Source organism: Pipistrellus hanaki (assembly GCF_964339955.1).
Source record: "Pipistrellus hanaki genome assembly, chromosome: 11".
Classification (NCBI taxonomy): Eukaryota; Metazoa; Chordata; class Mammalia; order Chiroptera; family Vespertilionidae; genus Pipistrellus; species Pipistrellus hanaki.
This window is the reverse complement of record NC_140513.1, coordinates 23,750,254-23,777,754: the sequence shown is the minus strand read 5'-3', so window position 1 is coordinate 23,777,754 and position 27,501 is coordinate 23,750,254. Positions and strand designations below refer to the sequence as shown.

Here is a 27,501-nt window from a genome sequence, read left to right as displayed (position 1 = left end):
AAATATTTCAAAAAAAACACACCCAAAACACAATTGAAGTCAACACCATGTCTTAAAAGGCGTCTCTACAATTTCCACGTTTGAGGCACACTGCCCTGGGTCTTTTCCATTGGGATTCAGATGGAGAAAAAGCAAATATATTTCCTCTTGGCTCAGAATCCTAACTCCCATGTGCCAGAACGCTCCAGTAACAGGCTGGTGAACCAGAGCAAGAGAGCAGCCGTGACCTTGAGAGCAAAGACGGCCAAGCTAATAGCTCTGCAGGCGGGCAGCTTCTCCAATTTCACTCCGTCCCAAAGCTGTGAGCATGGAGTTTGTTTTGTGAGATAGGCGAGCATGGCGTTACTGGTCTTGCTTTCTAGGATTTCTACCTTTGCATTTAGGATCTTTGAGGTATATGGCTCTCCAGGATAAAATGTTTCCTGTTACTTAATATAACCTAGATGTCAGCAAGGATGATGATGCCCAGTGAGATCCAGAGGGCACAAGCCACACTTCCCATTCCTGTGCCTTTCCGAGGCTCCTGTGAATTTCTGGGAGCTGACCTGCTCATGATCACCTGCGGCTCCACGGGCCTGCTTGTGCAGGGAGCGTATTTCCCCGCATCGTGTGGTTTACCTCTTCTATCCCCACTTGGGCCCCCACCTAAATCCAAAAAGTATTTGTCTCTTTCTTTCATTTCCACCCAAATCCACAAGATTTTTGCTTGTATAGTAAAGGCTCCTGAAGGTTTTTAGGGACATTCTGCAGGAGGAGGTGAGGTGAATGAAGGAGAGGGTTTATCTCACAGCAACACAAATGACTTAAAATCAAATGTTTGACATCTCTGTCCTTCAAGGTCTTTTGGCCATTTTGCCATGATTCTTGAACTTGACTTCCCTCCTCTCTCACCTTTCTCCTTCCACTCCTTAATTTCTAATCTTTTCTAATGGAACTGTTGCCCTGTCTCTCTTTAGCCTTGTTTCCAGAATCTCTCTCCCCTACCCTCATGGTGAGTCAAGACATTTCCCCTAACAGTTTCTTACCTAAGAAGCGTGTGATTATCTGATTAGAGGAGGTGGGTAATGAGGCTGGAAAGGAGCAGGGGCCAAATCTCACCAGCCGTCATGGTCTGCAGGGTGGGGGTGGGGGGGAGGGAGTCAGCTGGGTGGGGGGCAAGGCAGTAATCCTATCTGGATTCGTCAGGAACCTTTCGGTTGCAAGTAATGAGATCTGAACTTGAACCAACCCTGACAAAAAAGCGTGCTTTATTGGAGGAGTGGAGATTCCAGGGAAGGCCTGCACCCCCCAGCAGGGAAGGCTTAGGGTGCTGCTGGCCTTCAGGAACAGCTGTCCTTCACTGGCTTCACTTTTCTGTTCTGTGGCTACATCTGACTACCTTGCTTTACATGGAGGTGTCCCGGGGAAGGGACTTCCCGGACCTGCTCAGGTCAGGTTCCCACGTTAGATCCCTCAACTGTGGCCAGACGCTGTGCCAAATGGTGACAGGGCTGCGCTGTCAGCAGAAGGCAGGGAGGGCAGCTTCGGAAGGCAGGAGCAACGCTGAGCAGGCAGCCCCAGAACCGTCCCTTGAGCTTCTGAGCAGAGGAGGGAGGAAGCCTGAAAGGACCTGCATGTTGGGCTTGAGAGTAGGCATTACAGACGACAGTTTTTTCCCTTTTATTCATAAAAACAAATTTGCAACAATTTATTAAAAATTGATACCATGCAATAGGGGGACGAGAAATTCCTCATGTACATTTGATTCTGGCAGTTCCAGTCTAATTTGAAGCGTTTGTGCACTAACATCATTGGAAAACACCTCAGGCCGAATGAAGCCTTTTCGGAAATGTGCGGTGTGTTTGCTGCGTATAAAAGAACAGACCGTTAAATAGCTAGAGTCACTTCTGTGGGTCTTGTTATTTGCAGGGAAACTTTTTAAAAAATGGGTGAACCTACGGGATCATTAAGACAGAGAATGTACTTGGTGGGTTAACCTAGGAGACTGTGCACGCTCAGGAGTCACAATGGGGTACAGACGCACACGCTCACCTCCGACTGCCCAATACTTTTCTTTTTCCCCCCTGCTATGCTGGAATAATATTTCTACAGGTATTTTTTTTTTTGTGTGTGTGTGTATACATTATGTACAATGAATTGTATATTTCTCTTTTGAAAAATTAAGGTGACCCTTTAAATTAAATCTGATTTTGGTGAAATCAAGAAAGCAAGTAAATACTGTAATACACAGTGAGTGTCAACACCGGTTTTTAGTGCCTAAACAGACAATGACTTCAACTGGACCTGTGATGTGTTAACATTTGTGTTCCCCTAAAAGCTACAGTACCTCCATAACCTCTCTGGGGGAGGGGAGAGGAAAAGCTACGCTACGTGAAATAGGGTGTTCTGAAATGGTGGCGATGGTGAGATTCCCGTGGGCCCTTTTGTCAAAGCCTGGTGGTGACAGCAGCATAGTCCTGACGTCAGTGGTCTGGAGGAGATTATTGCCTGCCTGTGGAAGCTGCCATTAGGTTTCTGTAGGGAGCGAGCGACTGCTCGGTTGTGCAGGTGTCCCGGACGTTGTCATTCAGGCCTTTCTTCAGCAAAGAATGAACCTGTCTAGGAAGGTCACAAAAGTCATAGGGAGCCTCTCTCTTCAGCCAGCTGATCCTGATAGAGGGCTTCTCTGGGCCACTCCCCTGGCTGTTGTGAGGGCTGAAGGTCACGGCCATCCTGATACCTCACGGATCAGGCCGCTTCACTGTTTGGTATGAAGCTTTCCTGCATGAGATCAAGTGAGATAGGCAGGATGGGTATGATTTCAACCCCCAACTTGTTAGAGAGGGGAGGCTGAGGCTCAGAGGGACACTGGTGGCCTGCCCAAGATCACGGAGGGAGTCAGCAGTGGGGTAAAGACTTGAACCCAGGTGTGTCTTACTCTCAGGCGGTGCTCTTTGGGGTTCAACTACAAGGAAAGAGTGACAATGTGCTGACTGCTCACCCCTGTGACCCCCATGGGCACAGCTCACCAGCTTGCCTGGACTGAAGGATGCCTTGTGACTCTGAGAGAAGCCCTCAGCTAGCAACTCCTTCCCCTATGAGTACAGGGATGTCTTCTGGAAGAATGCCCATGATTCACTTTGGTCAGAAACAAAGTCAGTGGGGAAAAACAGTAACAGCAACAACCCAGCAAGCCCTTGGGCCCTGATGAGAGAGGTTAAAGTGCACAATCTTTCTGTTTTGTGTATGCTGGGAGTAGACATCCCATGATTAGCTCAGGTGGCCCCCCGTGTTACCAGGAACACCTGATACGAACACAAGGGCATGGCCAATGAGGTGGGTGCGTGACCGACCGTCGGTGAACGCTGCAGCGCGTGCCTGCAGTGACGTGCCCTAAATCCCCACGGTTCAGAACGGGTGTTAATTGTGTTAATGTGTGGCATTTGTCAGAGAGTAAGGTCCCCACCAGGAGGCATGTGAACCAGCCTGCTCCCGCGCCCCAGCCCCGGCCGCCTGCTGCAGAGCTGTGCCTGGCTGCCCTTCCTGCGGGCTCCCTGCTCCGGGAGGGCTGGTGGGCTGGACTGGCAGCTGGGGGCCTGACTGCCCTTCCCACCTCCGTTCCCAGAGGGGAGAAGGGCGGGCCCGGGGTCCGCAGCCAGCGATGGGTGTGCAGAGGCAAAGGCCGTTTCTCCAGCAGCCCTTCCTCTTCCCAAGGCTGTGCAGCGACTTCGAGCTGGAGTTCTAGTGACTCTTTCCTTGTCTAGGTTTTTCTCTCTCAGAGTTTCAAATACTTCAGTTCCTCCTGTTTGCAGACATTAAGGAAGAAGTCGTTTCCACTCCTCTTCTTTGTGAAAGAGTAAAAACTTCACAAGTAAGGCGCGAGGTCAGGTGCCAAGTGCGCCCCGTCCTGCTGTCCACCTGACTGCCGTCCAGAGTCCCGCAAGGCCAGCACGGCGCCCCGCTTCTCCGCAGCCAGATCCGACAGTGTTTCTGTAGCAGACGCCTCTGCTCTGTGTGGTTCTGTCATGGGGGAGGCCCAGCCCCAGGCCTACCACCTTCACAGGCCCGAGACCATAACTCGGAAGGAGGGTGGCACGTGTCTGTGGCGGGGGCTGGCCGTGGGGCTGACGCAGGGGCTGACACAGCTGGCGTCCACACCTCCAATGGACGGGAGGTAGGCGTGGTGGAGGATGGGGAGCTGGAGGGACAGCCGGCGCTGGATGCTGTGGCAGGGAGAGAGAGAGAGAGAAGAGAGAGAGAGAGAGAGAGAGAGAGAGAGAGAGAGAGAGAGAGAGAGAGAGAGAGAGAGAGAGAGAGGAGTGTTAAGGGAGGCTATCTGGCTGCTCACCAGAAAGCCCATGGACTTGCTTTGGCCAAGAGGCTGATGGTAGCAGCACAGTTTTCTCTGAATTCTCTGAATTCAAGATCATCTAACCATTCACCCGTCTAGCAGGTATTTAATTCAGGCCTACCTGTACCGCCCTGGCAATAACCAGGGAGACAATAAGCAAGGAGGGTGCTCCTTGAGCTTCTGGTGATTCCTAAGAATAAGGCTTTGCCCTTTCAACAGGGCTTTATGCAAACACAGACAGCTCTCATTGTCTACTCCTGCCGGCCTCCACATGGACGTGGCTTTGGGTTTCATCCCGGAAAGGCTTCTCAGCTGACCCATCCTTCCCCGCTGGCTCTGCCTCCCTGCCTCGTCCAAGAACTCAGCCCTTCTTGCTGGGCCAATTCCAGAAGGTTCCTTCCTGGTCTTTGGTGACATGCATTATTTTTTCCAAACTGAGATGGGACACTCAGAGCTCGCTAAGATCTGTCTCTTGCCAGATTCCCCAGTTGGATCTTCTGTAAACTCTACTCTCTGGCAGCTGGTTTCCCCTAAAACACTGCTCATGGCCACTCTCTATGCCTTTGCACAGGCTGTTTCCCCAGCCTGGGGAACCTTGTTCTACTTCCCATCTGATGAGCTCGTTTCCCTCAAGATCCAGCTCAAATGTCACCTTTGTGCTAATTTCCCCAGAGGATGAGCCCATTCCTCCTCTGAGCCCCAGAGCCCTTGGAAACTTCTGAAATGCAGCCAGAAATACCGGTGCCGGAGCTGGGGGAGGGTTTGCTTGACTGATGGAAGAGCAGACTGGAAACGGAACTGCCTTCCGACTCCCCTCTATTGCCACACCTCCACGCTCCCCTTCTCATCTGTCTTCACATGACTGGCAGGTCAGGAAGTCACCTTAGTTGTTGGGAAAGCCACTGGCCCTGCTTTGCTCAGCTGTGCTTTGTGCACTCCTCCACGACAGCTGGGAAGCTGCATTCCCTGCATTCGTAGGCCTGCTGTGTCCCCACTGCCTGGCCACGCAGGTGGGACGAAACTCCAGATCTCCACAAAGACCCAGAAGGCAAAAGCAGTATTCCCATCATAAAGATGAGTTTATGTAACCTGCTCACAGAAACAAACAGGGTGGGACTTCTGCTTCTGTGAAACCACAGAGTTTTGTGGAGGAAGCCAATCACAGTGGCTGCCTCAATGCAACAGGTTGTGCTCTGGACCGTAGGTAGGGCATTGTTTCGGGATCTGAGATGGATGGGGGCAGAGGCAGGGCGTGCTGCCCCCACTCCTTATGAGGACCTGCTGGCCAAAAGGACTTCTCCCAAGAGATACTTTGCAGACGTTCACGAGATAAGGGTGTTGGAGATCTCATTTTGAAATTAAAGTTGAACCTTTTTAACATCAACTATGATTAATTCCTTAAGACAAGATGGTGTTGGAAATGAGTCCAGAACAAGGGAGCTGAAGAATAAACTCTGACCTGGGGAAGGGTGCCATCTACCCGGGCAAGGTGGGCATCTATCTGTCTGGTTGTCAGAGCCACAGAATTCTGCTGTCTGGTGGGATCCTATTTATGTTTTCATTCATTCAGACACTTGCCAAGAACCTACTCGGCGCTTGAACCTGTGTTCAGTCCACGGGACATATGAAGGACCCATATCTTACTGTCATGGTGCTGACATTCTAGTGTAGGTGAATCGCTGACGCATGCAATGTTACCATCACTAATTGTTCTGACTGTAAGCCAGTGAGCCTTGGAGCTAATTGGGTGGAGAGGCTATTAGCTCTAACACTGAATGGCCCCAAATGGCAAGGCAGTTGGTGATTCAGCTGTTTTTGCTGGTTCTCACTGCTTGTCACTTCCCAGGAGCCAACTTACAGGGTTGACATTTCTAATCTCTGCTTCCAATCTGTTGTGAGCTGGGAAGAATGAAAAACTACCAGTGGGGACAAAGGGAACTGAGGTGTCCAGGTCTTTGCTTAGAAGTTTCCTTCTCATTGAGTTTTCTCTGACCACCCTATTTAAAACTATACTTCTCACCCCCCTTCCCTGCTTTATTTTTCTCCAAGCACCCACCATTTAACATACTAAGTTTGGCTTTTTTAATTAAGTAATTGTCTTAAAAAATAGATTGGTAGCTCCATGAAGGGAGGGATTTTTGTCTGTTTTCTTTACTGCTGTGTTTGACACATAGTAAATCATTGTTAAATAAATGCATTTAGCAAGATTAAGTTTTATATATAATAAAGCCAATGTGCGACAGCGGAGAACATGAGATTTGATGTTAGACAGACCCAAGTTCAAATCCCATCTCCTGCACATAGCAACTGGATGAGCTTTGACGAGTCACCTCCTTTTTTGAATATTAGTTTTCTCATCTGTACAATGAGCATTGTCATCTGGCCTGCAACATGGGATTGCTGTGGAGTTCAAATAAAATAATGGGCATGAGACATGGTGCATGTAAACTTAAACTGTTCTGCAGGTGTCATGTACACTGGCAGCAATTCTCAAGGAGAAGGTACTTACTGTTCTGGGGAGTTTATATCTTCTATAGGATCTTTGCATGTTCTCGACGGCTCTGTTGTGTTCCATTGCAGCTGGGGATTTTGATCGAGGTGATTTTTTAAAATGGCCTTTCCTCCATCTGAATGCAAAACAATGTCACAACACGTGATATTAACTTGGTTTTTAAAAGTTAACAATGCAGTATTTGTAGGATGTTGCCCCAGGAGAGAGGATGCAAAAGAGTTCAGCATCCCTCTGCTTTCTCCAAGCCAGGGTCTCCTCAGCAGCTCTCCTGGGACCACTGCTGAGAGCGGAGAAGCCTCCACCCAGGATGGAAGTGGTGTGCTGGAGATGTGTATGATGTGCCCCCTGCCCTCCTTTTCTCCAAGAACAAGATAATAAAATGGGGGTGGGGATGTGAAATCAGGTCAACCAATGGAGGCAACATAAAATTTCTCCTTATATATCAGGAAATAAGCTTGTTGCCTGAGTTATAATATATTTTGGCTTACTTGTTGCTTATTTATTTTACTACTTATGATGGCTTTTGCACGGTTAAGAAAGTTTTCTTTTGGCCCTGGCCTGGTGGCTCAGGCAGTTGGAACTTCATTCCGTACTCCAAAAGGTTGTGGGTTTGATTCCCAGTCAGGACACATATCTACGTTGCAGGTTCAAGGTCAGAGTGTGGTCAGGTTGCAAATAGGAGACAACCCATCGATGTTTCTCATTCACATAAATGTTTTTCTCTCTCAAATCAATAACAGTTTATCCTTGGGTGAGGATTAAAATATTTTTTTTTCTTTTGTAGTTGAATTTGTCAACCTTTTCTGGTTTATGTGTTTTGCATCAAACTTAAAAAGTATTTCTTTCCTCTTATAAAATAAATTCTCCTATACTTTCTTTTAGTATATTCATGGTTTTACCTTTTATATTTAAATCTTTTATCCACTTGGATTTTTATGTAAGTGTAAGGATCTAACGTTAGTTTTTATCCCAATATTTATTAAATAATTCATTATCCTACTAATTTGAAATGCCCACCTTTAATGAGAAATAATTTTTATTCTTTCAATTCCTTGTTACCTCAATTTAAACATTTTAAACAATTAATATACAATAAATTTATAACAGTTTTTATAATATATTAATTATATATAAAATTAATTATAATTTTTATATATTAATTTTATAATAGAATACTTATTACTCACATAATAATAAAAGAAACAAGATTTTTTCATTGACTTAAAACTTAATTTTATAATAAAAACGAATATATGCTAATGACAAAACGCAAACAATAAAGAAGTATATAAAATAAAATGTAAAAGATTCCCTTCTCACCCATACTTCCATAGAGGTGGATACTGTTAACTATTTGGTGTCTGTTCTTCCAAATAATTTTTAAAAATGCACTTACACACACATGCAATTTACATATATCATAATGGTAGTCTTCATCTTGCTTTTCACCTGGAGATCTTGCCATATCTGCACAAATAGATCACTTTTTTTTTTTTTTTTTGATAATCTACACCAGGATTAATCCTCAGCTAGGACCCACCTCACTTAAAAAATTTTTTTTATTGATTTTTTATAGAGAGGAAAGGAGGGAGATAGAGAGTTTGAAACATCAATGAGAGAGAAACATTGATCAGCTGCCACCTGCATACTCCCTACTGGGTATGTGCCTACAACTAAGGTACATGCCCTTGACCAGAATCCAACCTGGGACCCTTCAGTCCGTAGGCCAATACTCCATCCACTGAGCCAAACTGGTTAGGGCCCACCTCACTTTTTATTAGCTGTATTATGCACATTGTTTGATTGTACCATAATTAACAAAACTATCCCAAATAATGACCATTTGTGTTAATTCCAGTTTTTGTCCCCTAAAAATAACGTGATGAACAGTGTGTGTCTATATTTTTGCCTACATGGGAGTATTTCCAAGGATGGGCTCCCGCTAGTGGAATTGCTAGGTTGAGAGATTTCACATCTAACAGTTGGAGAGTGCCAGACTGGCTTCCAAAACGTTGCAGGAGAATTCTCAGTTCCATACATTCTTACCTACCTTGGAATCTAACATTTTGCTGAAACCAAAATGGCTTGTCCCAGGTTGGGGTGAGAGAGAGTCACATCCTATAAGACATGCTGTTGGGAGGAGTACATGTGATCTATTTGCTAAGAACAACGTGCCTCCGTCAGGACACTGGGAATGCTGGCCATGTGTGTACAGGAGCAGCTGCAGCCTCAGGGTCTGAGAAGCACCAGCCTCAGCTCCGGCGGAGTGGGGCTCAGATGGACCCTGCACTGTGGCCTGAGATATGGGCTTCAGGTGCTCCGGCTCTGCCTGTGTGACTTCAGACCTGCCCGCCCCTCCCTGACCTCGGTTTCTTCATCTGTAAAACGGAAGGTTGATGGCTGGTATCTTGATACCCAGGCCCCCATGCTCCAGGGACTCCACCTCCTCTTACCTGTGCTCTCGGGGAAGTTCCCCAGGTTGAGGATGTCGTTGAGCTCTTGGTAATGGTTCTGTTTGATGTAGGTGGTCTTTTCTGGCGTGTCCTGCAGCTGCATGGTGACCTCTTCCAAGTCTTTATCAAGCTGGAAGACAAAGGCTCCAGCTGAGTCAGAGCCCCAGCCCAGTCCCTGCCCAGCCCTGGCAGCCAGGCCTCCGGAGCCAAGAAGTGGCTCACAGGGTCACAGGGCTGGGCCTCGGGCTGGTTTTGGGGGGCACTGAGAGCCAGAGGGGCTAGTGCATAGTGGGGAAGAGATGCAGACGGCCCTGCCAGCTCTTGTCCCAGGAGGAGCTGTGATGAGAGGGGCCTGGGCTTTGCAATGATGTGTCCAGTGCAGCCGTGTGCCTCTTGGAGCAGCCCAGGGAGGAGGGGAGAGCATCCCAGTGCTGGCTCTGAGGCTGGACAAGCCTAGAGGCAGGCCCAGGGCTGTTCCTCACTAGCTGTGTGCTGGCTGGTGAGAACTGAGTTTCAGCTCTTTCATCTGTAGAATGGGTGTAATAATGGTATCTACCTTACAGGGTTCTTAGGAAGATTAAATGAGATAATACAATAATTTAGTCCAGTGCTTACCACATATAAGAGTAATCTGCTACTATACAATCATTACTGTAATTATTATTATTGATACTAGCAGAGTCCTTGGTGTGGGGGAACAGATCTGCAGATCTGGCCAGCTCTGAGCCCCACACTGTTGTGGAGAATCAGATCAGTAGAGGTGCCTTAAGGGGAGTTAAGCAGAAGGACCCCAGGCACCCGCAGCTTATGGAGGGAGGGTATGTATGGGAGGGGGGGGGCAATGGTATATGTACAAAGATAATAATTTAATAAAAAAAATTAAAAAAAAAAAAGAATCAGATGCAAGCCCTGGGCAGTTCAGTCCCTGGGGAATGTGGTGGGGAGTGGACCGTAGTTGGGAGGGTAGGAGCACCCTATTACAATGCAAGGGAGGGACCACATCAACTGTAAAGTACTGTCCTGAGGTCAAGGGCACAGCCATAAGTTATTTATTACGTTTTCCTGTGCAGAAGGTGAGAGATACCTCTTTCTGTGTGACTCAAATGGCAAGGCTAAGATCAAGGGTAGAAGCACCAGGAAACCAGATTGCAGTTCAAGTCCAGGGCAAACAACCCAGCAAGCACATTAGGGTAGTTGACTGTGGCTTGGGTTTTGCGTTTCCTAAAGTGAGTAAACTCTTCGTTGCTAGAGTGTGGAAGTCGAGGGACAGAAACCTTTCCTACTCTGCTCCCGGGGCTAGTGGAGGGCGGCCCCCCGGGAAAGGCGGCTTTAGATGCCCAGGCCGCTGTGTAGAGGCTCTTGTGGCAGTGACTGTGAGCCCCACAGAGGGACTGCCAGATTACCAAAGGAAAATACAGAATACTCACATTTGAGTGTCAGATAATAAGGAATCATTTAAAAAAATAAGTATATCCAAAATATTGTGTGGGACATACTTATACTAAAATTATGACTGGTTGTTTGTCTAAATTAAAAATCTTTTTCAAAATGAAGAAAATTTTATCCTCATTATAAAAATGATTCATGTTCATCTTGAGAAATTCAAACAATTCAGAGGGAAGTGTAAAGAATCAAATATTATCTGAAATTCCCACTTCGTACATCTATGTGTATATATACACTATTAAACACACTCCTATTTCTACTTAGATTATTGCATGAATATTAATTCTATTCTACAATCTGTTGTATATTACTTGTCATATCATACCATACGACATGATGATGACTTAAAAACACCCTGTAATTTCCTTTTTAATTAAATGTGTTTGAATTAAAATTTAACTGGGCATCCTGTATCTAATCTGACAATCCTAGGTTTCACTTCTTCCTTGGGACTCTTAGCTATAGACTATATTTCCCAGACTCCCTCTGGCTAAGTATAGTGTGCAATTTCCAGTCAAATGTAACTGGAGCAAACCGAAAATTTTGAATCACATGTTTAAAAGGCATTCCCCTGCATGGACTTCCTTTCTCTTGCCTGTAGCTAAATTGGACAGAAGTTGAGGGTAACCTGGGGACCTACTTCTTGTGTTTGGTGTCTGAAATGGGGTGGGAACAGTGCTGTGGGACCGAGCCTTTAACCTGTGGGATCTGACACCGTCTCCAGACAGTGCTAGAACTGAGCTAAATCATAGGTTACCTAGCAGGTGTTGCAGGGAATTGTGTGGTGGGGAAAAAGCCCCCGCACAGTTGGTGACCAGAATTGTCAGAAGTGAAGTGTTCGTGTGAGCAGGAAAGGGGCCACACAGGAGGTGTACAACTGAGTTTTTCCAACTCACTGCTACAATCTGGAAGTTCACAAATCTCTAAGAACAACTTTCTTTCTGGGGATGTATTGTACTAGGGCATTGCTGGACCCCAGGAGCCTGGGCCAGCTGGGCAATCAACTTTTGCCAGATCTGACTAATGGCCTGTCTGGCTCACGTTCTCCTTGGTGCTTGCAGCCGTCATGACAGATGGGACTGCACAGCTGTGACGCAGGGATGTCCTGGAGGAGACATGGCGGGAACAGCCGCTCTCCCAGTGCCCTGCATTGGGGCCGAGGGGCGCCAGTGGGAGGACGGGGCCCTGCCTGGCAGTGCTGTGGGAGGTACCTCTGTGATCTTCATTCGCAGGCGATGGTTTTCGGACTGCAGGCCCTCGAGGCGGGATGTGCTTGCTTGGTTCACGCTGGTGACAGAGGTGGATGTTTTAGAATCTTCTTTCTTCTGATTCTGAGTGAATTGGAAGCGTCTGTTCTGAGTTGCTGCATCTGGATTTGTTCTCAGAGTGATAAGCTGAAAGAACACAGGCGGGTTTGAAAAGAGAACCCTGGGGTCCTCCCTCCCCCGCTCCATCCAGCCTTCCCGCAGGTCCTGCACTGGAGGCAGCGGGGGGAAGGGGAGAGCATAGGAAGAACACGCTGGGAGTCCAGAGCCCTGGGCTCAGGACTGTCTCTGCCATTCACTTGTGCATGGTCTGGGCAGCCTCCTGCCCCTCGTTGAGTCTTGGTGACCTTCCTTGTCGGTAGAAGTCTGGTCTTCAGACCCTGATTCCACCTGCATCCCACCTATCCTACAGAGCACACAAGGCCCCTTAGACCCGGCTCAGCTGGCCTCACTCTGCCTTGGGCCTTGCACCATGCGGAGGATAAACATGAAGGTGACACTGTAAAGATGGTGGGATGGAGGAAAGTATGGGCTTCTTGTTAGAACCACTGGCGAGTGTTGGGAGAAGACTAGTGACCAGCTCGGTCGCTGACAAAGACATTTTTATATGAGAGAAAAGGTTGCTACTTGACCCTGATCTTACTTATTTAGTTGAAAAACATGTCTGGTTTGAGGCAGGCTTTGGGCTTAGGACTGGATAGCAGGGGCTGAGAGAGCCACGACCCCTGACCACCAGGTCCTCCCTCATGGGCCAGAGGTGAGGGGATGAGCCCTGAGGTTGGGAGGGATGGGGAGGATACGGGAAACCCAGGGGGAAGAAACGGCATATGCCAGCACAGGGAGGCTGGGGCTCAGGGCGCTTATGGAGAAGGGCAGTTTGGACGGTAGACAGGGGTTTCTGGGGAGACTAAAGGGTCCGGAAAGGCAGCGCAGTGTCAGAAACTTGATCCTGGAGACAGGAGGGCAGGGAGGACCTTCTAGGGTGACAGAGCAGAGTGACACGACCAGAGCAGGGCTCAGAATCATCTGGCATCTTTTGCAGGATGGAGAGAAAGGTGGAGTGTGGGAAGCAGGAGCCTGGGCAGGTGTCGGCAACTAGAGAAAGGAGGAGTATTCGCCAGAGGCACATAGGGCAGAGCTGACACTGCTTGGGGACTGACTGGGCACCCAGGAGGATGCAGGTGCCATGGGCAGCCTCTAGGGGAGGGGGCTCTGAGTGATCTCTCCCTCATTCTTCTCCGAGGCAGACATTAGGGGATGTATTGAATTAGGGCATTGCTGGACTCCAGGAGCCTGGGCCAGCTTAGGCCAACAACTCCTTCCCCCACGGAGGTCAGGCTTCCCTCTGCAGACCTGCCACTGCAGGGGCTCCTAGGAGGGCAGGCCTCTGGGTCACCTGCCGGCTGCTGGGCAGGGTAATGTAGGAAAAACACCTCTCAGGGCGGTCCTGCAGGTCAGCCTTTCAGATGAATGAAACATGTAAGTGGCTGTTAGGAAAGGTTATTCTTTGTGGCCCACTAATACTACTTCTGCCACTCTATCTTAAGGGAATAATGGGCAATAAGGGACATGTTTTATGTTGTTTATAATATATAAAGTCTGGAAACTACTGTAACGAGTACCAATAAAGGGCCAAGTGGACAAATAAGCGTGGAACGTTCCCTCAGTGATGTTATAAACGTGGGGAAATATAAAACACAAAAAAGTAAGTGAAAAAGGCAAACTGCAAAGCAATATATGTGCTAGAATTACAGCTATATCTAAAAAAACACCACTGCCTAACTATTAAAAACACTGAAACACATAATAATATTAACAGTAAAAAAACAAAACAAACTTTTTTTTTTTCTTTTCTGGGTGGTAGGACTATGTGAGGTTTCTGAAAAATCTGGCTTTTACTCTCCTGCATTTTCCAAACTGTCTGTGATGTGAATTGTGTTCGTCATGAGAAAAGAATGTGTACAACGTAGGAAGTGGAGGAAACTCAAGTGTGACAAACCCCCGTGTGACAGAGTTGGAAGCCAGAGGCCAGAGGCTGGGGCGGTGAGGGCGGGCTGGCGGCCCTGCCCCGTACCTTGGGCACAAACACCAGGCAGAGGGTGATGGTGCTGCAGAAGATGATGACCAGGGCCACGATGCAGAACTGCACGTTGGGCTGGTCCCGGGTCAGGAAGGAGACGGCGGCCCCGATGATGCACATGATCCCCACGTTGTAGACGCTCATCCCGATGTACTTGCTGTCGTTGAGCGCGGGGATGCTGACATTGCGGGTCTCCCAGGCTAAGAAACAACCGAACAACTGAAACAGTGAACAGAGAGGAAAGATGGTCATTACCAAGTGGTGGCACACGCTCTCCTCTCTGAGGAGCAACTGAACAGAGGGCTACCTGGGAAGTGGGGGCTGCGAGAGGGAGGCTGGGGCTTAGCTATCAGCCAGGTCTTCTGGAGGTCACCACCTGTCTCCACTCATGGCCCTGGGTTGAGTCTGGGGGTGCCGATTGGGAGTGTTACAGCTGTCTGGCTCTCCTTCGCCCCCTCCCCTGGTTCATGCACAGACCCACAGGAGCCATAGCGGGAAGGACCTTCAGATATGATCTTCACCATCTCCCCTCATTCTAGAGAGAACACTGAGGGCCAGAGAGAGGAAGGGGCTTATTCCAGACCACGGAGCAATATGGTGGCAAAAGTAGACTGTGTCTCTAGAAGTTTAGTCTAGTCTTTTCCCCATTATACCAGCAGGAACCCCTGTGTCCGGGACTTCTGTTACCCTACAGTGCACATAGCTACCCAGAATAGACACTGTATTTCCTAGTCTATACATGACTAGGTTCTGGACAATGCCACGTAGTGTGCACAAGTACGTACAAGTTCTGGAAAGTGTCTTTAAAGAGAAAGATGTTCTTTTCCTCCTTCTTAATAGATGGAGTAGAATAGGTGGAGTTCAGACCACTAAGTCATCTTAGACTACAATTTGGAAACAGCATGATGAAGAAGGGGCTCACAGATGCAAGGAGCTCAGGTGCTGGTCTCTTTAACCACTATTATGGTTTTTGGTCCCTTGCAGTTCTACTCTTAACCAGTATCTCCCAACAGAATTGAGCAGGGTAGGTCTCCAGTGTAATCTGAAGCAGTGTGTTGAGAGTTTATCTTCACAGGTGGTCTAAGGGCAGGGCAGGCTGCAGGAGGACGTGCAGATAAAATGCAGGGCAGGAAAGTGTGGGTGGGAGGCAGCGCTGACCAAGACTGCTGATTGTGCAGCGTCTCTGGGAGGCCTTCCCACCAAGGCTCTCTTCGCTGTCATCTCCTCACTGTGGCTGGCGCCTGGGCCATATGCATGAGCTGCTTAACAGCACAGTGAGGGGCTATGTTTTGAGCTTTGGTTTACTTTGTCAGCACAATGCTGTGTGGCAGGAGGGTGGCTGGCACAAGGCCGGAGGATCTGGAATCTGCTCTGCTGTCCACTGGCTGTGTGACTCTGGGCGTGTCCCTTCACCTCTCAGGGCCTTAGTTTCAATATCTGTGGAATGGGAATAAAAATACCTCTCTTTCAGGGTTTCTTTCCAGATGCAACGAGAGGGTGGATGTGAAAGCATATTATAAATGGAAATGCCCTATATAGAATGTAAATTGCATTTTATAATTGGTATTATGTTATACAGTCATGGATATTTTCCTCTCCTTTTCTTAGGGTGTTATCTCACAGACTGATGTATTTAAAAAAAAAATTCCTTTTAAAATGGGAACCAGAAGCCCAGGAAGCAGACATGGAATGAGGGAGAGAACCCAGAGCTGAGAAAGTCTGCTTTGTGCTGGTTCCCTCAAAGTTGGCCTCCTGCAATCCCACAAGAGCACTGGGCATGGCTGTCCACATCGCACAGGGGAAGAAGAGGCTGGGCAAGGCGAAGTGAGCTGCCCGGGTCCCACAGTAGTGAGTGTCAGGGCTGGATGGGTGCTAGGACCCCTGCTCTCTGACAGGATACCTGACCTGCTTTGATTTCAGACTTCTGACCTCCAGAACTCTGACATGTTTTATTTTATTTTTATTACTATTATTTTAAATAAATCTTTAGTGTTCAGATTATTATAATTGTTCCTCTTTTTCCCCCCATAGATCCCCTCCACCTGGTTCCCAACCCACCCTCTGCTCTTACCTCCCCCCACTGTCCTCATCCATAGGTGTACGATTTTTGTCCAGTCTTTTCCTGCACCCTTTATACCCATTTCCCCCGAGAATTGTCAGTCCACTCCCTTTCTATGCCTGATTCTATTATATTCATCAGTTTATACTATTCATCAGATTTTTTATTCACTTGATTTTTAAATTTACTTGTTGATAGATATGTATTTGTTGTTCATAATTTTTATCTTTACCTTTATCTTCCTTTTCTTTTTTTCCTTCTTCTTCCTCTTCTTAAAGAATACCTTTCAGCATTTCATATTATACTGGCTTGGCAGTGATGAACTCCTTTAACTTTTTCTTATCTGTGAAGCTTTTATCTGACTTTCAATTCTGAATGATAGCTTTGCTGGGTAGAGTAATCTTGGTTGTAGGTTCTTGCTATTCATCACTTTGAATATTTCTTGTCACTCCCGTCTGGCCTGCATAGTTTCTGTTGAGAAACCAGCTGACAATCGTATGGGTGCTCCCTTGTAGGTAACTAACAGTTTTTCTCTTGCTGCTTTTAATATTCCCTCTTTGTCTTTTGCTCTTGGCATTTTAATTATGATGTGTCTTGGTGTGGTCCTGTTTGCATTCCTTTTGTTTGGGGTTCTATGCACTTCATGGACTGGTAAGTCTATTTCTTTGACCAGGTGGGGAAAGTTTTCTGTCATTATTTCCTTCAATAGGCCTTCAATATCCTGCTCTCTCTCTCTTCTTCTGGCACCCCCATAATTCTGATGTTGGTGTGCTTGAAGTTGTCCCAGAGGCTCCTTACACTATCTTCATATTTTTGGACTCTTCTTCTTCTTCTTCTTCTTCTTCTTCTTCTTCTTCTTCTTCTTCTTCTTCTTCTTCTTCTTCTTCTTCTTCTTTTTCTTTTCCAGTTGGGTGTTTTTTGCTTCTTCATATTTCAAATCTTTGACTTGATTATTGTGATCCTCTAGTCCCGTAATTGGCAAACTGTGGCTTGTGAGCCACATGCGGAGTGTGGCTCTTCCATAAAATACCACACCCTGGGCAAGTCTATTTTGAAGAAGTGGCGTTAGAAGAAGTTTAAGTTTTAAAAATTTGGCTCTCAAAAGAAATTTCAATCATAGTACTGTTGATATTTGGCTCTGTTGGCTAATGAGTTTGCCAACCACTGCTCTAGTCTGCTGTTGGATCTCTGTATATTATTTTTTATTTCAGTCAGTGTATGCTTAATTTCTAGCTGGTCCTTTTTCATATCTTCGAGGGTCTTGCTAAATTTATTGGCCTTTCCTAGAAAATTCTTGAAAAACCTTATAACCATGGTTTTGAACTCTATATCCAGTCATTTGCTTTCCTCCATTTATTTTATTTGTGACCTGTTTCTTTGTCTCCACATTTTGGCTGCTTCCCTGAGTTGATAGGGTGCCTTTGTGTGCTAGGTGTCCTATAGGGCTCAGTGGCTCAGCTCCCCAGTTACCTGAGGTGGACACTCTTGGTGCACCCCTTTGTGGGCTACATGCACAGTCTTGTTGTAGTTAAGTCTTGATTGTTGTTGATATCACTGGGAGGAATTGACCTCCAGGCCAATTGGCTATGAGGATCAGCTTTGTCTACAATGGGAGAACTTCTGTGCTGGAGACACCTTTATGAGAAAAGACTTGCTTCAGTGGGGTTTTAGTGCTCACTGGGTCTGCACCCTGAGTGCATCCCTTATGGATCTGAGGAGTTGTAATATGGATGGTCCCACTCTGACCCCTGGGTGCACTGGCTCTTGGATCTCCAAGGAGATGCTAACTTAGCCTCTGCCTGAGGCCACCCAGCAGGAGCTACAGAGAGATCTGCAAATTCCTCTTCTTTGTTTGGGTTTTGGAGGTGCCCGGATGAGGCCCATGAGGCCCAGCTGTGAAGCAATGCAAGCTGCTGTGGGGCCTTGGGCCTTCTTTTGGATGTTTTTGGTCTCACTGACTCAGCTGCAACTTGTTAGGTAAGTTTAGAATTCAAAGGACCAGGCCATTCATATGCAAAAGCCTCTGCACTCAACTTGGGTGGGGTGGAGTCTCAGGGCAGAGCAAACAGCAATGGCTTCCTGTCAGCCCTGCTGTAAGAGGCCTCTGGGTCTCAGTGTCACATGGTAATCACTGCAAGGACATCTGAGAGAAAGCTGCCCTTGAGTTTCGCCCATTGCCAGACAGTCCAGGTTCTCCCTGTATGAGTCTGGGTTTCCAGAGTCTCACCCCGAACTGGAGTTCAGAGCAGTTGGGAACTTGTATCTCCCTCCAGCTTGAAAAAGCCAGCCGCGTACTCAGTTGCCAGCCCTCTCCATGTATACGCCTCTGTAACTCTTCCTTCCTCAGCTCCTGTGAGTATCAGGGTGCTTTTCTCTTTCCTTCTAGTTGTAGAATTTCTACTCAGCCAGCCTTCCTGTGGTTTTGGATGATGTCCGTTTTGTCTTTTAGTTGCAATTATAAAATTGTTGTGCGAGGCAGCAGTTCAGGTGTTTACCTATGCCGCCATATTGGTTTCTCCCCAGAACTGTGAGATGTTTTAAGTCACTAGTTTGTGGTAATTTGTTATGGAAGCCACAGGAAACTAGGATGCCATCCATGGATGGTATTAGGCTGCTTTGAAGGGGGTAAGCTCCCCATCACTGGAGGTGTGGTAGCAGTGGGTGAAAGAACACTTGTTGGAATGCTCATGGTGGTCTGTGAAGTTTGAGGATGTTGACAACAGAGTGGGACTACAGGGCTGTGCATGCTCTTTCCAGCCTTGAGATTCTGAGGTTCAAGTGCGGCTTTAAGTGATAAATCATAATGGCCAGGAGGGCTGTGCACAATTCTTTGCATACACTGAAAACTAAAGGATTTGTGCTGTCAACTACAGTTTTATTGATATGATCTGATTGGTATTAGCTTTACTGGAAGAGATACAGTCATCTCTAACCACTTTGGAAGTAGGTGGGAAAGATAATCAATGGCCAAAACAGTATAGATAAATCCAGTTTAGAGTCGATCTGATTCACATAATCTAATTTTACAGAGTCAGGGTCAAGAACATGGAGGCTGAAGGGATCCTGGAAAGAGTCCAGTTTCACTCTCTTTATTAAACAAGGGTTGGGGCAACTCAAGTCATGGATGTTGCACATTTCCTGTAACAGGGAGCTCATCCCTTCCCAGAGGCACCATCACATCTGCGAACACTGCTCTGTAATATGAAATCAGTCCTTACGTGGACCAGAGGGCTGCTTTACCCACTGATGATGGTTCTGCCCTTGATTTGTGCCGCCTGTCTCTGACAGCCCTGGTGCCCATGATCCCAGAGTATGTCCCTTCCCAAGTCTAGGACCTTAGGCCGGTCTTTTAATGACTCATTTACATTCTGGGCACCTCCTGTGGGCACTTCCAGGTCATTACCTCGTGGGACTTGGATGGCAGCCCAGTAGTTCTCAAAGGACCTCTATGGAAACATACCAGGGTGTCAACTAGTGTGAAGTGAGGGAAATTTTTGCCTAGGGTCCCCTAACACTTGCTCTTCTCGTGTGGCCCTTGAAGGACCCAGGATCGACTACTAACAGTTTCAGAAGCAGCAGCAGGTGTGGAAGCATTTGACCAGCATCACGAATCCCAGTTTATTTTATGACTTTTCGAGGTGGCTTCATTTTCCACTTCTAAGTGGAGGCCACACAGTAGCAGATGGTGGATTAGCTTTCCCGAGGGAAGATCTGAGGAGGGTGTAACAGCAGATTCCTGTCACTGGAGGTGTTTTAAGTGGAGGCACAGTTTTCACAGCATGTGGAGAGAAGATTCAAGGATCAATCTGGGTTAAGATAAGGTGGGGCTCACCTTTAAGTCCTTTCTCACTTCGACATTCCACAATTGTGTGAAGTGGGCTTGGCATGTGATCTTTGATATTAACAGAAGAGTAGAGTGGAAAAAGTGCTAGGTTCTGGGGCTGAAAGTTACCAGATGGCCTGTGGCAAATCCCTTAACTCTCTGATCCTTACTTTCATCATCTATAAAACTGGATGGGTCCAGTAACCTCCCATGGATTTAGAGGATCCAGTGAAATTCAGATGTGCACATGTGCTAGATGTCAACAGACTGTCCTCCAGGAGCGGTACAGCGGCAGCTGCACAGAGCCATGCTCCCAAGGTTTGTTTGACTCTGCCTCTTACTAGTTGAGTGACCTTGGGCAAACAGCCTCAGCATATTCCTCAGTGAAGTACTAACAAACACATTATTTATATTAACTCACAGCGTTGTTATAGAAATTGCAATAACTTGTGGCAGGTACTGGGCCTGGCATAAAACCAGTGCTTAGTCCTGGGGGCTCTTATTTTTATGTTGATGGAGGTTCCTAGGAGACAGAGTGTGACAGGGAAGCATTTCCCTGCACTCCACCTCCTGCTCTGCACCTACCATGAGAAGCCCCTTGTAGGCATAGACGATGCCAAGCCAGATGGTCATGTGGGTGTTCTCACAGTGCTCCAGGAGAGGGCGGATGGAGATGTCTCGTCCTGCGGGGTCCGGCTGTGCAAAGAAAAAACAGAAACTCAGGGATGGCACTGGGCACCCTTCCAACAACTGGGTCCCTACCTGACTGTGCTTTTCCCTCCCATAAGCCACAGCTAGTGCCACCATCAGGAGGATTTTGGGTCCTGCCTCTTTTCCACCTGTGTTCCTATGGGGGCGGGCCTCAGAGAGGTTGACTGCCTGCTGTTTGTTGGTTGTGATTCAGCTTGAACTAAAGTTATATATGTTTTTTTCATGCCCTTCCAATTTGAGTCAGAGCTCCTGAGGGCAGGGAATGAGTAACTTCTGTGCCCCTAGAATCTAGCACAAGACTTGGTCCAGAGTAAGCATCTATAATATTTGTTGAAAGAGGGTGAGATTGAGGCATGAAATTAGGTCAGGAGGCCTTTAGGTATCTCTAGAATGAACTTGGGGAGCTGTAGGTACAGATCTACTGGCTAGGCCAATCATGGGGCCTGCCAAATCCTTCTAAAGAGACCCCCTTGCCAACCACCCCATTAAGGGAGCTCTGGTGGCTGCATTACCCATTGAGGCTAGAGCTGATTGGACAAGGGGTGGGCACCTGACCCTAGGCAGCCAATCCAGAGGCTAGTCAGAGACCTATGAGGTTTCCTAGAGCAGAGTGCTCTGCCAAAGAGGGATGGTAGAGAGGATCCTACCCAATCTCAGGAATTAGAACTGGGAACCTCTGGGAGAGAATCAGGCAGGAGGTAGCAAGAGGAGAAAAATACACCCAGTGGAAAAAAATTTATACTGTATAGATACAGGGTAGGGGAAAAGTAGGTTTACAGTTGTTCATATGGAAACTAATATAATCATTAATAAATAATAATAATAATACAAGAAAAAACTGTGTTTTACATACTCACAACTGTAAAGATACTTTTGCCCCACCCTGTACTTTTCCTGAGTCATTGAGAGTAAGTTGCAGATATCCTGAACCTTCACACCTAAGTATCTAGCATGTTTCCTTAGAATAGTGGTCGGCAAACTCATTAGTCAACAGAGCCAAATATCAACAGTACAACGATTGAAATTTCTTTTGAGAGCCACATTTTTTAAACTTAAACTTCTTCTAACACCACTTCTTTAAAATAGTTTTGCCCAGGCCGTCGTATTTTGTGGAAGAGCCACACTCAAGGGGCCAAAGAGCCGCATGTGGCTCGAGATCCGCAGTTTGGCGTCCACGGCCTTAGAACAAGGAGATTCTCTTACATAACCACACACACTTAACCAAATTCAGGAAATTTAACATTGATACAGTATATTATCTAATATACCATCCATTTTCAAATTTCACCAGTGGGCCAAAAATGTCCTTTAAGGCAATTGTGGTTTTTCCAAAGCAGGATCCAATCCGGGACTATGTATTGCATTTACTTGTCATACCTTTAATATCAAACAGTTCCTGAACCTACTTTGGTTTTTCATGTCACTGATATTTCTGAAGTTTACAGTTTAGTTATTTTGTAGAATGTCCCTCAATTTGGGCTTGTCTGAATGTGTTTTCATGATTAGATTTAGGTTGTGCATTCTTGGCAGGAATCCTATGTATGTGATGTTTTGGCCTTCTTACTGCTTCACTTCAGGGGCACTTGATGGTATCTTGTCCTATTACTAGCGACGTTAACTGTGATCATTTGGTTGAGGTGATGCCTGCCAGACTCTGCTTCAAAGGTACTATTTCCCTCTCATAATTAATGAATAATCTGTGGGAGATACTTTGTGCCTGCGTGAGTATCCTGTTCCCCCACAAACATTAAATCAGTGGTTTCAGCATCCATTGATGATTCTTACCTGAGTCATATTATTTTGGTGGTTGCAAAATGGTGATTTTCTAACACTATAATTCCATTTAAATACTTGGCATTCTACTGTACACAAGATCTTCCCTTACAGCTCACTTTTAAAAATGTGTATCAGTATGGACTTGTAGGTTTCTTTTTAATTCAGTGTCTTATTATGCAGTAATATGACTTTTTAATTTTGATGCTCAAATTTTTCCAGATTTGGCTAATGGAAAACCCTTTCATACTGTCTTCTGTGTATTTCAACATGTCCCCATAATTTTTTTGAGCACTTTCCTACTTCTTGGCACAAGATGTTCCAAGGTCTCCTCACACTTTTTTTTTCTCAGTCTTAGAATCAGCCATTTCCCCAAGGAGTTCTGCTTCTTTTGAGCAGAGATTGGCATTTAGAAACCAGTATCTGGGCATTAGATGTGCTCATGGTTTCTGGGGTATCATTACTTTAAGGTGTATGTATGTATGTACATGATCCATCCATCATCATTCTATCTCTATCTTTCTATCATCTATCTATAGATATATAGTGTGTCCCAAAATGTATACATACACATTGAATAATTGTATACATTTTGTGGGAGACACCCTGTATATAAAAACTCTAACACCACAGGTTTCTTGCCTGCCTCCCTCTATTTCAATATTTGCATCTTTATTCTTACACCATGAGAACACTGGTTCCAATAACATCAAAATAATTCTCATTTGCTTAATCCTACAAATAAACACAAAACAGTTTCACAATTGCTACATCCGTACACTACCAAGGAATTTATTAAGGAAAGTTGAAGATTTCTTTGCATATCTGTCTTTAGAACAGATACCAAAAGGGGTATCTCATAAAAAAACAAACAAACAAACAAACAAAAAACTGTGTTCAGGCTGTTGTCCTATTGAGGCCCAGGGTAAAGTCATATGCCAGAGGGGAGGGGTTAGGCATTCCCAGGGTCAATCGCCAGAAAGAAGGGGCACTTTGGTGATGTGGAAGGCAGGCCTGAGGCAGGTGGAGGATGGAACCCCTATTTCTCTTGGCCCTGTTCTCTAGGCTTGACCTTTGAGGCAGCAATGACCTGGGAACCTATGAGTTGGGGATAGATGGTGCTCCCACATGGAAGCAGGAGTGGTGGGTCCTTGGGCACAGGCCATCTTGTAACCAGAACATCCAGCTGCATGCTCTCTGAGGCCTGATTTCCTTTTGCTGTCCCAAGCCACAGGAAGCCTTAGCTCAGCTTCTGTGGTCCCATGGTCACTGAGTGCACACAGGGGCTGGAGTGCCAGAGGGGAGGGGAGGGTCATGAAGCTTCTGACGCGGTGGCAGTGGGTACTAGTGAGAGACACCCAGGGGAAGGTGGCTACCAGAAACCACAGTCAGAGTGGCCAAGGCCAGAGATTTCCCTTCCATTGCTGCCTGGATTCTAAGGGTGATGTGAGTTTCTTCAAGTCCTTTCATTGTTTAACTAAGGAGACTGAGAAGGGACGTGGTCCCAAGGTCAACAGTGACTTTGTGGCAGAACTTGAGTTCTCTAATTTCTGACAACCAAGCAGACATTGGAATGCAATAGCACAGGCCTATCAGGGCCATGCATGGATAGCAAACCCACTCAAGATGACCGTGTCTGTTCTACAATTAAAGGCACTAATTTATGATGGACTCTTAGATTCCATGTGTCGAGGACTGATTCTGTCAAACATTTTGTTCAGTGTAATGATAACTATTCACAGGAAGCTGACCGTGGTTGTCTGGCTTACATGCCCCCGTGACAGACCCCTCTTCCCGCTCTTGGTGAGATGGTTGTAGTTTTTCAACTGAACCAGAACCACCTCCTCCTGCACCTCCACCCATTCGTCTTTTCTCTTGGGCTCCCCAGAAGAACCTCAACCCCTCTCCTTGAGTCTGCACACCATCCTTCAGAAGAGGGAGACTCATAGGGAAGGTACACACCACCTCCTCCCATGTCCACCTGGTCCTTTAGCCTGCTCGAGTTTACCATTGATCTATAGGCCTAGGGTTGAGCTCAACCACCTGGTAAAAGTTTGCCAGCACCCTTGCTCTAGATCTTCTTGAGTTTTTAAGTGACTACCTTCTACTGATGATTCAGATGATTCTTAGGGTTGACTAAGACCCTGTTAGGTAATTTTCATCCAACTATTGTTAGCTCGCTCTTCCCTCTTCTGCAGCTGACATTCCATCATAGTTACCTTGTCCTTGTTAGTAAACCCCCTCTCCCAACCCCAGTCCCCATCTTCATCTGCTCTGTTCTCTTTGAATCCTGAAATGCTGATTCTTACATCTGGTCTTTTAGTCCCTCACCCATCTCTATAAGCTGGAAGGGTACTGGAAAACCAAGGGCCTGCTGAGAAGTCAGTGGGCAGACAGGTTTCACACATCTTCCCAGTACACAGGCGCTGATCCAGAAATAAACACAACACATCTCCCGCACACAGTCTGTGCACACTGGACACGCATCAGAATGGCAGGGGTTGGGGGTGGGTTTTAGGAGTGATGAAGTTCAGGTGCAGGCTGGGAGATGGGGAATCTGAATAAAATAAAAAGACCCTTGCATTGAATCTCAAAGCGAAATGGAAGAGATACACCTCTTCTTGTCTGATGAGTGGCCTGAGTAGTCACAGGCAGGAGAGATGTGGAGCATGGCCACCACCTGAGCAATTACTTGGAGTCATTGTCGTGCACCAAAGCGCCACTAGAGGACACCAAAGAACTGTGTGGAGAGACCCACCCAGCGGCTGTGGATGATCCTGGGCTGGGGACAGAGCTACTTTTGTTTCTCGCTGGGGCTGTAGGTGAGGAAGCCCTCAGCTGCATCCTGTACTACTCTAGAAAGCACCCACTGGCCTTACACAAGGTTAGGTTTCCAGGCACCTTGGAGGACCCCCATCTCCCTTTCAGGGCAGTGGGGGTGAGGGTGCAATTGAGCTGGAGAGCCCAGCCTGTACCTGCCCACTCCATTCACCCTGCTCCTTCTAGGGGCCAGTGGGCACAGGAGACTGACCCCTACAGATGCCAAGCTGATAGTTAGGCCCACTTCCCCATATAGCTGTGGACACGCCTCCACTGGCCTAAGAATGTTTCCCTTGCTCTGGATACTGGCCAATAAGAACTTTTACTTGCTTTTGTTCTTCTTTATTTTCCTTCTTCCTTGCTGCCTACCTGGGCAATTAGCTAAGGACTCATTCATTCATTCAATACCTAACTATCAAACATTGCCACTTGCCAGGTACCATCCTGAATATGGGGAGTGCAGCATGCACTAGGATTGACAAGACCCCTGTCCTCACAGGTCTTCCATTCTAATGAGATCAGGATGATTCCATGAGAGCAGCCTCAGAGGAGGATGGGTGGACTTCAATAGCAGCTGCGCTAAGGACATTGAGAGCTGCTTGTCATGAGTGACAATGACATCTAGTTGCTAAGCTGCGTCCCCTATACCCGTTATCTTGTCAAAGCCTCATAAGAATTCAACAAGATGTGCTACTCATTTTACAGATGAGGAAACCGAGGCACAGAGAGGTTAAGTAACTTGCCCCAAATCTCCAGCTAGAAAGCGTCAGAGCGGAAATTCAAATCCAGGTCTGTCTTTCTTCCCCCACCTTATGCTCTTCCCAACCTTCCCTGCCTCTTTCAAAGCACCCTGTCAGATTCAAGGTGCCAGTGGGTACAGACCTGCTCTATAAGCGGTGAGGTGCGGCTGGTGGGAGGAATGACTTAATTACTAAATGTTCAATGGAGGCCTCCCCTGAAGTCCCTGGAGCTCTGTGAGGGCTGTGCTTTGGTGCTGCCAGCTGATCCCAAGCCGATAAAATGCTCTTCCTGCCTGACAGGCGGTGCCCAGCAGAGAGGCCAAGGCTCTCCGTGATGGCTGGGGCTCCAAGCGCTCACACCTGACTCCTGGTCCAGCCGCTGCTCAGCGGGAGGCTCGCAGAAGCTGCTGGGGAAACGTCTCCCCATCTGTGCACTGAAAGGAGGGCAGCTGGCCTGAGAGTCCCTCTGCATGATGCAATTATTCACAATGTAGGTCAGTGGCCCCTGCAAACATCCTGCTTTGTCAGGCTGCATAAACGAACGACCGGGAGAGAGTCTGGGCACGGGTTGAGGCATTGGGTCCTGAAAGGTCAGAGGCCCTGGTCCTGCTATAGACTTGCTGGGTGACCTTGGGCAAGTCTCCACTTTCTTCTGGATCCCGGTTACTCATTTGCAGCGTGAGCCCATGGGTTAATGTACAGCATAGCTAATGCGAGCCTGAATAATGGAGGGACGACTGTACCGTCCTACACAGACCGACACTTAAAAACTCAATCAATATTTCTCATGTGCCTAATATGTGCCTGCACTGTGCTCCATGCTGGGGCCCAAGTATATTAAATGGACAGGAGAATGCAGCCTAGGGGAGGACACAGAAGGTGATGAGCCACACAGTACAGCTAAGAGTACAGTGGCAAAATGTGTTCCTACAGAGAGGTACACGGTTCTTTGAGGGGTACTGGTAGGGGGACCTACTGCATGTCAGATAGCCTGGAAGGCTCCTCTGCAGTGGTGACATGTAGTCTGTGACCTGAACGATGAGTAAGACCAGCCATGAGAGAATCTAGGGGGAGACCATTCCTAGGAGAGGGAACAGCAGGTTCCCTTTAAAAGGCAAAGCCACTGGCATGTTTTAGGAACCAAAGGTGGCCAGTGTGGCTGGAGTGCACTAAGTGAGGGCCCCGCACACAAACACCCAGGGAGCTTGTTAACAGGCAGACCGGGCCAGCGGGTCTGGAGGCAGCAGTCCCAGCATGCTCCAGGGTGACACAGATGTGCTGGGCCGGGCCTTAGGTGAGAGGACCTTAAACCAGGATGACATTTGGTCCTCACTTAGCAGGTCTTTGGTTTAGAGTGAAGATTCCTTTGTCACTCACACAGAGTATCTATATGTCCTGACCCTGGCCAGACCCCACAATGCAGTACGTACTTCTGTGTGTCCTGTGTGGGCCGAGCAGGGAGGAGTCTGGGTGGCGGACAAGGGTGCCA

The 27,501-nt window shown here is 47.2% G+C and overlaps 1 protein-coding gene across 1 annotated transcript in view; it reads right to left on the bottom strand.

Annotated features, from left to right (window-relative positions):
- Nucleotides 1-1,230: 1,230 nt before the first annotated feature.
- GABBR2 (gamma-aminobutyric acid type B receptor subunit 2) overlaps nt 1,231-27,501 on the bottom strand; it is a 309,555-nt gene continuing 283,284 nt past the window's right edge. The window contains exons 14-19 of the mRNA XM_084898711.1: nt 20,554-20,664; nt 14,081-14,305; nt 11,953-12,135; nt 9,296-9,425; nt 6,840-6,957; nt 1,231-4,202 (exon numbers count right to left, since the gene is read on the bottom strand). Coding sequence (XP_084754837.1) covers nt 4,037-4,202; nt 6,840-6,957; nt 9,296-9,425; nt 11,953-12,135; nt 14,081-14,305; nt 20,554-20,664 — 933 coding nt within the window. The 3' untranslated portion in view covers nt 1,231-4,036. The remainder of the gene's footprint in view (nt 4,203-6,839; nt 6,958-9,295; nt 9,426-11,952; nt 12,136-14,080; nt 14,306-20,553; nt 20,665-27,501) is intronic.